The sequence below is a fragment of the Pteronotus mesoamericanus genome, unplaced genomic scaffold (assembly GCF_021234165.1).
Source record: "Pteronotus mesoamericanus isolate MK-2021 breed Mesoamerican mustached bat unplaced genomic scaffold, CSHL_Meso_final contig_25, whole genome shotgun sequence".
NCBI classification, from domain to species: Eukaryota; Metazoa; Chordata; class Mammalia; order Chiroptera; family Mormoopidae; genus Pteronotus; species Pteronotus mesoamericanus.
In genome coordinates this window covers 15,603,082-15,618,336 of record NW_026555105.1, presented here as the reverse complement: position 1 = coordinate 15,618,336, position 15,255 = coordinate 15,603,082, and the positions used below count along the sequence as shown (strand labels likewise).

At 41.8% G+C, this 15,255-nt stretch overlaps 2 protein-coding genes across 2 annotated transcripts in view; one reads left to right on the top strand and one right to left on the bottom strand.

The window, feature by feature from the left end:
* TTI1 (TELO2 interacting protein 1) overlaps positions 1–6,833 on the bottom strand; it is a 47,008-nt gene extending 40,175 nt beyond the window's left edge. Inside the window, exon 1 of the mRNA XM_054573770.1 lies at positions 6,785–6,833. The gene's annotated coding sequence lies outside the window, so the exon portion shown is untranslated. The remainder of the gene's footprint in view (positions 1–6,784) is intronic.
* A 126-nt stretch (positions 6,834–6,959) lies between these two features.
* Positions 6,960–15,255, top strand: part of RPRD1B (regulation of nuclear pre-mRNA domain containing 1B) — a 50,586-nt gene continuing 42,290 nt past the window's right edge. The window contains exons 1-2 of the mRNA XM_054573768.1: positions 6,960–7,472; positions 12,448–12,577. Of these exons, the coding sequence (XP_054429743.1) occupies positions 7,322–7,472; positions 12,448–12,577 (281 nt within the window). The 5' untranslated portion in view covers positions 6,960–7,321. The remainder of the gene's footprint in view (positions 7,473–12,447; positions 12,578–15,255) is intronic.

Sequence of the window (15,255 nt, the reverse complement as noted above, 5' to 3'; positions counted from 1 at the left end):
AGAGAGAAGGGTCTCAAATTAATAATCTAAACTCCCACCTCAAGAACTAGAAAAAAACAAGCAAGACAAAAACCAAAGCAAGCAGAAGAAATAAAAACCAGAACAGAAATCAATGAAATCGAAACAGACAATAATAGATAGAAATCAATGAAATAAAAAAGCTGGGTCTTTGAAAAGATCAATAAAATTGACAAACTTCTGGAAAGACTGATGAAAGAAAAGAGAGAAATTAGAAATATCAATAATAAAGTGAGATAGCACTACAGACCATGTAGACACCAAAAAATAATACAGAATACCACAGATATTAATAACTTTACACACATAAATTTGACAACTTAGATGAAATAGTGAGTTCTTCAGAAAAAAACCTACTATACAACTACTATACGCTAATACAACTCACATAATAAATCATTTGAATAGTCATAACTTTTAAGAAAATTGAATGTCATTTACAAACTCAAAAAATAAAAAAGAACAAGAAAGAAAAAGAAATCTCTAAACTTAGATGGTCTTACTGGGAACTTCTACCAATCATTTAAAGAATTAAAACCAGACTTCTGGTGAACATGGTAGCAAGGGTAAACATGGTACGCGAATCTTACCACAACCACATCAAAATTACAACCAAACTACAGAACCACCATCATTTAGAACCTCCTGAAAACTAGCTGAATGAAGTCCTATAACCAGGGATTTAAAGAAGCCACACTGAGACTGATAGGAGGGGTGAAGACTTGCAGTGGGCTAGTCTAACATGCATGTGTGGCAGATAAAAATCGGGAGGGATATCTCAGCTGCGGAGGTCCCCCTCGAGGAGGGGTCCCAGCCCCACACCAGGCGCCCCCCCCCAGGGTTCCAGAGCCAAGAAGAGAAGTCCACATGACTTCTGACTGTAAAAACCAGGGGGGATTGTGTGAGTGAGAGAGTGTGCTTCTGGAGTCCCAGGCAGTTCCTCTGAAAGGGCCCGTGCACTGACTCACTCAGACTTACTCCCTCTTGAGCTCCAGTGCTGGGGCAGCAGCTTGAAAGGAACCAGGGACATACAGGGAGGAACTGAATTGTCTGGCATGAGGGCAAGAGCTGGGGGAGCCCTGACCAGCGTGGTTCAGTTGGCTGGGCATCATTCCACAAAGTGAAAGGTTGCTGGTTTGATTCCCTGGTCAGGGCACATCCTTGGGATGCAGGTTCAGTTCCCAAGTAGGATGTGTATGAGAGGCAACTGATCAGTGTTTCTCTCACATCAATGTTTCTCTCCCTTTCTCCCTCACTTCCCCTCTCTCTAAATAAAATTTTTAAAAAAATATTTACTATAAAAAAAAATGCTGGCAGAGGCCATTGTTCCTTTCTGAGACCCATCCACCCACAGAGCCAGCAGGCAGGTGCCATACCTAAGACCCCACCCCACCCAACTTGCAGGCCAACCCAAGCCATTTCCAGAGGCTTTGTCATACAAATGCCCTCTCCTGTCTCATGCTTTGGACTTTCCTACAAATTTCTTGAATAGGCAGTATCTAGCCTCTATGTACCCCATACCTCCTGCTAAGTGGTCCCAGGCCCAGCACTAGTTGCAGCCAGACTTTGTTCAAAGTTAGGCTCCTCCTGGGCCTTTCAAGTGCAGCCCAAGTAGCAGCCATCTGTACATTGCTCTGTAGCTTGTGCTGGATGGCCCCAGGCAGCGCCTGGGAAGTGGTCAACCGTGCACCTTCTAGGACGCACCAAAGCCACTACACAGCTCTGATGGACAGCTTCAGATCACATTGGATTACAACCCTACCACCTCCACAAGTGACACACTCAAGGGCTGTACTTGAAGAGCACCGAAATCCTGCTCTATAGGGCTGGCTCCTACACAGCAGTTCCTCTGCTGCAGTTAGAGCTGGTCCTTGAAGCCAATGGGTCCAGGGCAGTCAATCCCTCCTAGTGATGCCAAGAGCAATCAAGGCTCAACTACAACAGGACAGTGCACAGGCCCATACTGGGGTACACCTGGAGCACCTAGCTCAGGTAATTGCAGAGGCTGTGCCACCGGGCCTTTTAAGACCTAAGGCCACTCTGCCAAGTCCAGGACACACAGCAGCTCTATTTAATACACAGAAGCAAACATAGGAAAGCAGCCAAAATGTGGAGACAAAGAAACAGGTCCCAAATGAAAGAACAGGAGAAATAGCCTAAAAAAGTACTAAATGAAATGGAGGCAAGCAAACTACCAGATACAGAGTTCAAAACAATGGTTATTAGGATGCTAAAGGAACTTAGTGAGAACTTCAACAGCATGAAAAAAAGGACACAGAAATCACAAAAAAAGAATCAGTCATAAATGAAGGATACACTAACGGAAATGAATAATTTATAGGGTATCAACAGTAGAGTAGATGAAGGTGAGGATCAAATCAGCTATTTAGTATATAAGGAAGCAAAAAACAACCAATCAGAACAGCAAAAAGAAAAAAGAATCCCCCCCCAAATGAAGATAATGTGAGGAGCTTCTGGAACAACTTCAAGCATACCAACATTCGTATCATGGAGGTGCTGGGAAAAGGAGAGCAAGAAATTGAAAACCTACTTGAAAAAAATGACAGAAAACTTCCCTAACCTGGTGAAGAAAATAAACAAGTCCAGGAAGCACAGAGAGTCCCAAACAAGTTGAACCTGAAGAAGCCCACACGAAGACACATCATAAGTAAAATGTGAAAGGTTAAAAACAGAGAGAGATTCTTGCCCTGACTCATGTGGCACAGCGGAATGAGTGCTGGCCTGAGAACTGAAAGGTCACCAGTTCTATTCCCAGTCAGGGCACATGGCTGGGTTGTGGGCCAGGTCTTCAGGTGGGGACATGCAAGAAGCAACCAATTGACGTTTCTCTTGTTCTCTTTCTCTCTCCCTTCCCCCTCTCTAAAAAATAAATAAAACTTTTTAAAAAATAAAAATAAAAATGAAGAGAGAATCTTAAAAGCAGCAAGAGAAAAGCAGTTAGTTACTTACAAGGGAGCCCCCATAAGACTGTCAGCTAATTTCTCAGCAGAAACTTTGCAAACTAGAAGGGAGTGGCACAAAATATTCAAAGTGACAAAAAGCAAGGGCCTACAACCAAAATTACTCTATCCAGCAAAACTATCACTTAGAATTGAGCTTCCCAGATCAAAAAAAAAAAAAAAAAAAAAAAAAAGTGCAGAGTGAGTTCATCACCACCAAACCAGTATTACATGGAATGTTAAAAGGTCTTCTTTAAGAAAATAAAAAGATAAAAAATATGAACAATAAAATGGCAATAAATACAAATCTATCAACAACTGAATCTAAAAGAGAATATAAATGAACAAGCAGAACTGAATCAGACTCATAGATACCGAAAAGTTGTGACAGTTGCCAGATGGGAGTGGGGTTTGGGGGATGATGGAAAAAAGTGAAGGGATTAAGAAGCACAAATTGGTTGTTACAGAATAGTTATGGGAATGTAAAGTACAGCATAGGGAATGCAGTCAGTAATATTCTAACAACTATGTACGGTGTCAGATGGGTACAAGATTTATCGGGAATCACTTAGTTATATAATGACTAATCACTGGGGTGTACACTTGAAACTAATATAATATTGTATTGCAACTGTAATTGAAAAATAAAAAGTGATTTCAAAATTTTTTAAAATAAAACAGAACACTCAAAACATAAAAAAATAGCCCAGGCTGGTGTGGCTCAGTGGATTGAGTGCCAGTCTGCGAACCAAAGGTTCGCCAGTCCCAGTCAGGGCACATGCCTGGGTTGCAGGCCAGGTCCCCCTCTCCTTCTCCCTCCTTTACCCTCTCTCTAAAAATAAATAAATAAAATCTTTAAAAAAGAAGCCAAACATTAAAAAAGAAATAATAAGAATTAACACCAATTCTACACAATCTTCTAGAAAAGGAAGAGGAGGATATATTTTCCAACCCATTTTATGAAGCCAGTATCATCCTGATACTACCATACTCAAAAAAGACAATACAAAAATAAAAAAAACTCTGCAGGCCAACTTCCTCCCCTCAGCAAAAATCCTAAACAAAATATTGGAAATATAATTGGCAGTATGTAAAAAGAATTATACATCGTAACAAACTAGGGTTTATTCCAGGGATAAATGGCTGGCTCCATACTGAAAATCGGTCAGTGTAATTAATATTAACAAGCTAAAGAAGAAAAATCACATTATTATATCATCCTCATCTTCTAGACTTCTAAATGTTGAAGTGTCCTAGGACTCAGTCACACTGGGCCCCTTTCTTTCTACACTTATTCCCTCTTGTAACTCCCACATTTTTATCTCTAGCCTGATCCCTTCCTTTAACTCCAGATCCATAAATCCAATTGCCTACAAGATGACATCTCTACTTGAATAGGCATTTCCAAATGGACATGTACAAATCTAAACTCCAGCTTTTACTCTCCAAGCCAGCTCTTTCCTCCATTCAGTAAATGGAAAATGCACTCTTACAATTAAGCTAGAACCTTGGGGTGGTATAAACTCTTGTCTGTCTTTTATACCTCACATCTAATCTGTAGGCAAATTGTTACCTCTTCCAAAATACAGTCACACCTTGGTGCTCGTCAGCTTCAGAACTCATCAAATCTGGTACTTGTCACATTTTGATGAGAAAAAAAATGTTTCAGCACTCAGCGCTTGCTCGCCTCTTGTCGCACTTCCTAGAACTTGTACGAGTCATGACACCACCCCACGAGAGAAAATGGCTCATCAATCATTGCTTGCTTGCCACTCTTCGGAATGAATTAATGAGTGTGGAGGTACCGCTGTATCCCTATAGTGTGAACCTTTCTCACCACCTACACCGTGGTGTGAGCTATCCTTTCACCTGGGTTACTACAACAGCTGCCAAACTGGTCTTCTGCTTCTATTCTTGCATCCTTATTGTCTATTTTCCACTTAACAGCCACAATGCTCCTCTTTCACTCAACATCACCCAATGGACTCTCATCTCACCCAGTAATATCCCAAGTCCTTAATATCCCCTGCAAGTCCCCATGCAATATGGTCCCTGGCTACTTTTCTGAGCTCATTTCCAGCCCCCTGACTCTATCACTTCGGCTTTATGGGCCTCCTTGCTGTTCCTCAACAGTGCCCCAAGTGGCCTAAGCTCAGGACTTCGTACTTGGTTTTCCCTCTGGAACAACCCACCACATGGCATACGGCTTTTTCAAATGTCTGACCAGCATTTATAATAGACTCCTGTCCACCCACACATGCATTCCTCATCCCCTTTCCCTCCTTGATTTGTATTTAATGCACTCATCACTCTCTGGCTCATTTTACACTTGCATGTTTGTTTATGTGTCTTCCCCTATAGAAGTTAAGCTTCTGATAGCATGGATTCTGTTTGCCTAGAATAATACTTCAGATATAGTTGCTCAAAATTATCTGCTGAAAGAATGACTGACCACTGGCTCAGGAGTGAAGAATTTGGGATCAGACATCATATAACTTTGACTTGACTCCTGGCTCTGTCATTTCTTATATCCAAGTGACACTGGACAGATTACTCACACGTTTTGTTTTCTTATTTATCAAATAGTGATAATAACCCCCACCCCAAAGGCCTATTGTAATGATTAAATAAAAGAATGTGTGTAATGTGCTTAATACAAAATAGTTTGGTACAAAAGTGTTCAGTACGTGACAGTGTTACTAAATACACAAAGATGGATACACTAGATTTGAACTCAAAGGCCCTATGTTATAATTATTAAATGCTGACTATGTGATTTTACGCTATTCACTTCTTTTATATTCACTCATTCAGCTATCGATCAGGTGCTGGGGTAAAGAAGATAGATAAGATGTAGTCCTCTCTAATCTTAGTTATGGGATCTTGGGTAGGTCACCTAACCTCTCTCAGCCTGTTTCCTCATTTGCCAAACAGGAATTACATAATACCTACCTCACAGCTTTTTCCTAAGGATTAAATGAGTTACTACATGTGAAAGCACAGTCCAGCTTATAGCAACTGCTCATTTCATTGACCATGACGATGATTCTGGTCTGGAGGGGAAGCATCTCAGCAAAGAACTACAACGCAGTGTGTGAAAGCAAAAACAGGCATCAACTAGAAAACTATCTCCTAATTGGAGTCTGCCCACAACTGGTAGGTTCCATGATGGTCAGGAAAGTCTGAAATTCCAGTAACCTAACTTCCTCCAGAGTAGGTGGACAAACTTTCCTGCTGATCTGATAACTGGAATTTAAAACTTTTTTAAAAAGGGAAGGGGCTCCGAGTCTGAAATAGTGTTTCTTAAAGGAGGTCAATGCACTCATTGACTTCTCTACCTCTAATCCCTCCAAAAGTAAACATTATTTAAATCTGAGGCACAAATGTACCCCCAAAGGGCAGCATGTACTTTCACGAATAAAGCAACCAATTAAGAGCCAAGAGCAGAACAGTGTGTTTTATGGCGATGCTGTCACAGGCTATACGTCAGAACTGGACATTAAAGGGTGGCTCTGGAGCCGAATGGGGGCTCATCAGGTGAGGGGGGGCGTCGCCTTTGAGGAAATTACAGCCAGAGTCGTGCCATGGAGGCGTGAAAAGTGCACGTGGGTGGCTTGGCAGAGCAAAAAGTTTTAGTGGGAGGGTGGCCAGGGATCGGTGTACATGGAGGAAGAGTGCGGCCTAGGGCCTGCCAGGTGAGAAGGCCCGCCCCCCTCACATATCCAGGTCATTATCTCTCAACCTCAGGGTCCCCTCCGGATTCCTTCCCGCTGGTCTCCCTCTTGCTCCCGCCACTCTTGCCTTACCTCGTCTTCCAGCCTTTCCCTCTCCCGCCTCCTCCGCCCCGCCGGAAGTGACGCGCTAACTGGCGCGCCATACCGCGCCAGAAAGGTTCTGCTGGACCCGGAGAAAGGGTTCCGGTGAGACACACTGCGCCGGCGTGCGGGCGCGAGCGGTTAAAGCGCCTTCCGGAGGCCGCCAAACTGCGTTCCTTTCCTGGTCTGTTACTTTTGAAGTGCCCTGAACGAGGTTCAGAGAGGCCGCCGCCGCCATCGGAGGCGCTTTTCTACAGCCCTGAGACCTCTCAGTGTCCAGCTACTCCGGTCCTTGCCCTTTGACCCTGCTCTCGCGGCGGGGTGAGAGGTCGGTGGCCATCTTGTGGCGGCGGCGCGGGCGGCTGTTACTGCGGAGACCCATCCCCCTCCCCCCTTACCCGCCTGGCTGTCTGTCAGTCAGTGGAGAGTCCAGCAGGAGGTCCGGTGGGGTCCCGGCCTCGTGCTGTCGCTCTTCCCGCCGCACTGGGCGGCCCAGGCCGCTCCCTGCCGGGCCTCACCGCCGCCACCATGTCCTCGTTCTCGGAGTCGGCGCTGGAAAAGAAGCTCTCGGAGCTGAGCAACTCTCAGCAGAGCGTGCAGACCCTGTCCCTGTGGCTCATCCACCACCGCAAGCACGCAGGACCCATCGTCTCGGTGTGGCACCGCGAGCTCCGCAAAGGTAAACACCCCCTCCCCATCCCCGGGGCCTCTCCCCCGGTTGTCCTCTCCCCCACCCACTGCTGAGCCCCCCCTAGCTTCTCCCCTGAGCCTTGCTTTGCTGGGCCGGGCCCCTGATGGCGCTTCGGAGGTTGGAGACAGTGTTATCCCCATTTCTCAGAAAAAGGAGATTGAGGCCCGGAAAGGCTTAAGGTACTTGTCTGAGATTCCGCTGGCCAGGGTTGCAGGGCCCAGACTCCCAGTGCAGCCAGCCGCTTTCCCCTCGGGCTCCTCCGGACACTTGTGACTATTAGTGGCCCTAGATTGTCGTGTGCCAGGCGCTCTTCTGGGCATATTCTTTTGGAATAAGAGCCAGCGGACTGGCGTAAGACTTCTTAGATCGAGTCCTGGCTCAGCCACTTACTAGCGGAGCGATGTCGGGCAAATTTCTCCGTTTTCTCATCTGTAAAACAAGGACAAGGATAGCTGCCACCATTTACAGAGCCCTTATTCTGTGCCTGCCACCATGCCAAGACCTTTGCGTATATCCGCACACTTAGTCTTCAGGACAGCCCTGTGAAGTGCTGTTTATACTTTGGGTATAGAGAGCTTCAAAGGCCAAACACCACCTAGGCTCCCTTTCCCAGGCAACTTTCATTGATTCCAGACCCTGCTCCCGATCCACTGAGCTCAGCCTGTTGTGTGCCAGACACTAGGTTGGGTGCTTGAAAGCATGCTGGCTCCAGAGGCCAACTATCTGGAATTTAAGCCTGACTTTGACATTTACTGCCCCCAGCAGCTTAACCACTTTGCCTCTGTTTCCCTACCTGTAAAATGGAGATGGTATTTGCCATGCCTTTATTATGTGCCAGGCACAGTACTGATATTTTTACATACACTGTCTTCTTAAATTCTCAGTCCTATGAAGTAGAAACTTTGCAGATGAGGAAAATCTGAGGCTCAAACAACTTGCTATGGTGAGGAGTAAAGGGGATAATTCAAATGAAGATCCAGCGTGGTGTCTGGCACAGTGTAGGCATTCGATCAATAATGGCGAGATGGGATTACAAATTACTCTGTGTGAGGCATGGCCTTTGCTTATAGTCTGGTGGGGAAAGATGGTCACCTGCACAGGTATGTATCAGATACCCTGACGAGTTCCATTGCAGAGTGCTAAGGATGTGAACCTTAGAGCTGTTTTAGACAGCCCGTGTGTGGAAGGCCCTTTATAGCCTAGGAAGCATCTGGACTTGTCTTCTCTGTGAGGTAGGGATTCCACCCTGTTTTACAAAGGAGGAGACTGAAGTGCCTAAATGATATTTTTAAAGCCTTATAACTGGTGAGGCTCAGACTACATCAGGATGGCGGACAACAAAATTCAGAATTCTTTTAGGAGACCTGCTTCTAGCCCTCTAGCAGAGACCCCTCAAATATCATGGGTCCCTTCAGCCTTCTGGGCAGTCGGGGGATAGAGTCTAGAGCTCCTAGAGGCTCCTTCATGTACCCCACTCTGCCGTTCAAATATTTTCAGCATCTGAGATATGAAAAAAATGTGGTTCACCTCTGGAGGATCCTGCCTGGTGGGACCAGAGACACATCAAAGTCCATCTCAAATATCACATTTGTGGAGTCTTCTTCACCCTACTTAAGTTACTACAAAAACAAAAACCAAAAAAGTTTATAGAGTGCATTCATTTATGAAGCTCCTTTAACCCTAATTGCATATGGAAAGTTATGTCGTAAGTAGGCCCACATGCATTGTTATCCACCATTCGATAGGAGAGATCATGAAGATACAGAGATTAAGTGCTTTGTTCAGGGGCCCACAGTACTTCGAAGTGCCCAGTACCTCACTCAGTTCACTTAATAAGTGAAGGTGACCATAACCTTCCAACCTAACCTGTAGTGCTTTTGTTTACAAAAATTAATCACTGCCTCCCGTCCCATGCCAGTTTAGCACTTACAGTTGGCCCCCTGTATCCATTGGTTCTGTGGATTGAAAATGTTCCAGATATTCTATTACGTAGTTGGGCCTAGGATGGTTGCATCTGTACTGAACATGCACATATTTTTTTTTCTTGTCACTCTTCCCTGAACAATGTAGTATAACAACTATTTACATAGTGTTTACATTGTATTAGGTAATATATATAATCTAGAGATGATTGAAAATACATGGGAGGACTTGTTCAGGATATGCAAATACTATATTATATATCATTTTATACAAGGGACTTGAGCATCTCCGGATTTTGTTATTCACACATGGGTTGGGAGGTTGGGGAGGCCTTAGAAACAGTCCCCCCATAGATAATACTGAGGGACCTACTGTATTTTATTCTTACTAGTTATATATTTTTCACTAGGATGTGTTTCACTAGGAGGGAGAAACTAGACCTCTTGTTTCTTTTGTAACACCTAAGTGTTTAGCATGGTGTCTGTTACACAGTTAAAAGAACAGGTTAGGAATTAAATTATAATCTCTGACATTTTGACTAAACAGCACTAATGCAACTTTCTGTGATGATAGACATGTTTCATATCCGTGCTGTCCAGCACGGTAGCCACTTGCCTCCACGTGTGACTAAGGAATGCAAGATTTAAATAAATACAAAAAAGTTTTTAATTAGTGAATTTTGCTAGCCACAATTCAACTGCTCACTCGTGTGGCTAGGGGCTACCATGTTGGACAGTGCAGAGCTAGAGGATGCTCTTCCAAGTATCAGGATCAATTCCTTCATGAATTGAAAATGCCCCCACCCTAAAGTGGAAAAGATTTTGTGCCCTAATGTTCAAATTGACTGGCCCCTTAGGTTCTAGCCCACCCCAAGTCTTTAAAAGTGGACACTTTTATCTATGGTCAAGTCATTTTCCCTAAGATGTTCACAGACTGTCTCTGAGTTGCCTTCAAATATTTACCAGACTTTTAAAAAATTACTTTTTCTTGCTCAAGTACTACTTCTATTGCTGGTGTATTATTTTCTTTCCATTTTCTAGGAACTTCTCCCCTTCATGGAGTAATTTGGTATAAAATGCTGTTAGTTGAATGTTTTTTACTAATGTTTTTGTATCTTGGCCTGAATGCAAATAAAAATAAGCCTTATTTCCAAACTTACTTTTCTAGATATCAGAAGCAGCCAAATAGATGAAAATTTTTTGTCAACTAGTTATTTAAACTTTGCTAAATAACTATTTCATCCAGTTTGGAATGGGCATAGGTAGAGTGTGAAAAGGTCTATTTTGTCATATTGGAAGGACACCTGAGTAAGTGAGCTGCCACTTGGGGCTGGGGTAGAGGGTGTGTGTGCTGTTGGTGTTATGATGATGTGTTCAGGTGCTCTAGGGCTTTGTCATATCATCTTTACACACATGGTGCTTATGTTGTCTGTTCACGATGCTGGAAGTGGAGGGATAAAGTTTTATCCTAAATAACACCCAGTTGCTAAGTTTAAGGAAGACGAAAATTAATTTGCATTTTAGATAGTGAAAACCTTGGCTTTCTGGGCTCTTAGCTGACATATTTGTAATAATGAAAAATATATCAAGTCTTTCTTGAAGGTCCATGACGCATTATTACGTGGATTCTTGTTTGTTTGTTTGTTTGTTTTTTAACATTAAGTGTATGGAATTTGTAACACTTCACTTTCTTGAAACCAATTTTGCTTCGTTGAAGTTCTGTTTTACTTTTGACTGGTGATTTTCATGGCATTATAGACTGGGCAGTTTTACTTGCTCCAAAATCCGAGAACAAGGTTTGCTTCTTTTATAAAAAAAGTCCTTTGCCACGCTCATACCTTGGAACAACATAGCTCCAGGTTTTCACTATTCTCATCAGATGGCCATCAAAATTAGGTTATTACCAGAAGGTTGATACAACTCAGTATATCCATATTTAATTTTTTGAGCACTTTAAATCATCAATTTAAACTATAATATACTTGTAAATCTTGTTTTTACCTTGAGTTATTCTACTGTAGCTACATTTAAAAATGTCAGATCTATGCCTGCTGTGTCAGAATTTATACATGCTGTGTGCGTTTCAAAAGAAACAGATGGTTTCTGAGAGAAATGTAGTAAGGACTGGGCGTGTGTAAAGGTTGACATAGGGCTTGCTTGACTTCTTCGGATACTTGGGCATTGGAGAAAACAGTGTTTTGAACTGTCTGATTGTGTTTTTATTTATTTCTTTTAAAAGAAAACTGGGGCCAAAAATTGTAATGATGTAACTTTATGGTTGAAAAGTTATGTGCATAGAAGCCAGGAAATTCAGTAATGTTCCCCCAAGCAACTGTAACTCATATATTGCATGAGGTTTTTATAGTTTAATATATGATACCATATAGAGTAATAGGAAATACTACATTTAATATGTATGAAAGAGAAGAATTATGGTTTTTGTGGGAGCCATAATTTTGCATATCCAGATTTCAGACATGTGTAAATTTTCATTAATAATGTAACATTAATGTTTATTTGTATTTGAGATAAATATCCATTGGTGCATCTAGAGATTCCTTTGGATTGTAGAGTTGATATAATTGACTGATGATGGTTATTAGAATGTTCAAAGGGAAGTTCTCAGTCTAGGGGCATAAATTACAAGAACCTAACTCAATCTTTCATTCTGCAGCATTTGGTAATTAACTGTGACTTAGAAAATTTCATTTTTGCAATAGAATAAGTGAAAACCTTGGTTTTAACATGTCTTCTGGAGAGTATTGACTGCTTACCCTGGAGAAGTTTTCTTTATATTATCTTTGTTTTACTGCCAATTACCCTGATTAAAATAACAGAAATGAAGATGGCCCCTTCTTGTTGGGCTTTTTACAAAAATGATATCCTCGAACCCTTATGTTGTTTCTCAAACACATAGCACCATTGACTTCAAGTAGATACTGCTTGTCTTAATATTTTTTTAGGAGTTGCTTAGGGCAAAAGAGTTCTGAATTGAGAATTTCTTTGGTGTAAGTTAAATTATCTTCTTTTCTTTTTTCCAGCCAAATCAAATAGAAAGCTTACTTTTCTGTACTTAGCAAATGATGTCATCCAAAACAGTAAAAGGAAAGGACCTGAATTCACTAGAGAATTTGAATCTGTCCTTGTGGATGCTTTTTCTCATGTTGCCAGGTATGTTATCTCTTGTTTTATTTCATGTTTAAATACATTACCTTTTCTCCTTTTTGTGTTTTCCTTTTTCAAGATAACTTTTGTAAATCAACAGCTTGTACTTAACAGAGACGTGCTTTACAGAGTGGTACAAAGGCTAAATTATCGTTTTATGTTTTGCTGGGCCCTTAAAAACTACCCGAAACATGTAAACAGTTGGATGCATTGCAAGGATTTAGTCTAGCACTTGAAACACATCTTTTTCCCTGGATGTAGTAATTTATTAAAATAATTTCTTGAATGTGGTATCTTCCTTGGCTTGGCTGAATTGTCTCATTAGCTTATGGTCAAAAAACAAAGCCAAGTAGTACAAGGGAATTTTCCAGTAACAAAATTAGCGAAAAATTAGTTGGTTATGCCTTTATTTTTACTTCCTTCCTTCTGGAGGTCTAGATGTCTGGTTTACTAGAAATAGTGGTCATTACTGTAGCTGCAAAGATAATTACTAGTGTGGAAAGTAGATATTTGCTCTGGCTGCATCATATGAAGTCACCGTTGTGTTCTGAAACAGGACTGGTGCACAGAGCACACGTGTAACTAATATCACAGAAAACATCCATTTGAGTAAAAGTTTTGTAAATCACTCTTTTCATTTGAAAATAAATTGTTTTTCTATAGACACAAGTTAGTTGCCCAGGAGTAGCAGAGAAGAACTATTTTTCACTAGAATATTACTAAGTAAACATATAAAAATAAAAGTCTTAACAGGAGGAAATTGAGAGGACACAAAGGAGACTTGTGGGTTAAATAAAAATTGTTCTAGGGTCTAAAGTGTAAGTGAAAGATCTTAAATGTGAAAATAAGTCTGCCATTCCATAAAAGATTTGAAGGAGTAAAATGGGAAATCCAAAAGAAAAAAAAATGATATCTAGCTTTCTGGAGACTCAAAGGAAGACTTTTGTTTGTCCACTACACAGCTGGCTTGGCTTTTGGTGAACATGGACACCGGAGGAGCAGGATGTGTGTGAACTTGAATAAATGCTGTCTCCTTGTAACAGAGAGGAAGCCTAGAACAAACTGCTAGAGTAGCTATTTGAAACTGGAGACAGGCTTTTTAAAAAAAATACATTTGATCAGTTATGCTGTTACAGTTGTCCTGATTTTTTCCATTTTCCCCCTCTCCCCCCAGCACCCCTACTCCCACCCCCGACTCCCTCAGGCAATCCCCCCACCATTGTTCATGTCCATGGGTCATGTGTTTAAGTTCTTTGGCTGCTCCATTTCCAATGCTGTACTTAACACATTGTGTACCGCTCACGAGTTTCCTCGTGTTTCGTGCGCCATCTGTTAAGGACTGCTCACGAGTTTTCTTGTTTTTCACGCGCCATCTGTTATGGACTTTAGATGTCAACACACTGTCTTGTCCACATCGAATGAAGCAATCTCATTGGTGGAAACCGTGCAGGTCAATCTACGAAAAACTATATAATTGCACGAACCCATAAAGCATTGCAGTTACATTGTATTTTGGTCATTCGACCCTGGCGTATGTCTAAGAGATTTCTATGCGGTACGCAGTGTGTCCCGTGGCTATTCTGTAACTCCCTATTTGTACTTTTTAATCCCCTCACCTCTTCACCTGTTCCCCCACAGCCCCCTCCCATCTGACAACCATCAAAACTCTCTGTATCCATGATTCTGGAAACAGGCTTTTTGTTTTGTTTTGTTTTGTTTTGAGGAGATTTAGTTCAGTTTCTTAGACAGTGGCTGCAGCTCTGCCTCCAACACTGGGTGGCTTTATATCTGACACTTAGCTTTTCAGGCCTAACTTTCCTAATTAGAGTTGTGAGGCTAAAGTAAAACAGTGCATTTGAATGTACATAGTGCAGAGATTGATCCAAGGTCATTGCTCCTTTATGGGAATATACTAAATTATAAACTCTGTGAAGAGAAGGACCATTCCTTTTTTGTTCCTTGCTGTATCCCAAGCACCTCCCGCAGAGTCTGGCACAGAGCTGCTGGGGCAGGTAGCTTCGGGGAGTCCCATACCATTTCTGTGGCCTCGGTGGGACTCAGCAGTGGTATCCCTGGAGCCAGGCAGCACTCTGATCTGCCCTGGCTCAGAGAGTGATTTGGTATGTATTTGATGAGTTAGTAAATTAATTTAGAGTATAGGAAATTGACTAAAATAGTTGTCTGTAAGGTTAACAGGTACAACATTTTTATTTAAAAAATTGAACAATAATCGTTAGGTGCCCCAAATCCAGAAAAGGGTAAGTAGAAAGGGGTAGAAGAGGTGGAAAGCGCAATACCAGGATTGAAAATTTCTTTTCTATGTGGTAACATCTTAAAGCCTAACTAGAAGTAACTATAAAAAGGTTTTGGCAGATTCCGTGGCATTGTGGGAAAAATAAACCCGGTCCTTTTTAATTAAAAAAATAAATAAATAAACCCTAATTTATTTATTTATATTTGTATTCTTCTAGTTCTTTTAAGGTCCTATTTGGAATCCCCGTGTTTCCTGGCCCCCTCCCCCTACCATTGTTAGAACAGAAAGACTAGCTGCTCCAGTCCTGATGTACCTTATCAACAGCAAGAAGTGCTCTCTGTAATGGGTTTTCTGCAGTCAGTTGATGAACAAAGATAGTTGACCTATTAATATCGACCAAAACTTATTAGGAATTTCTTTATGATAATTT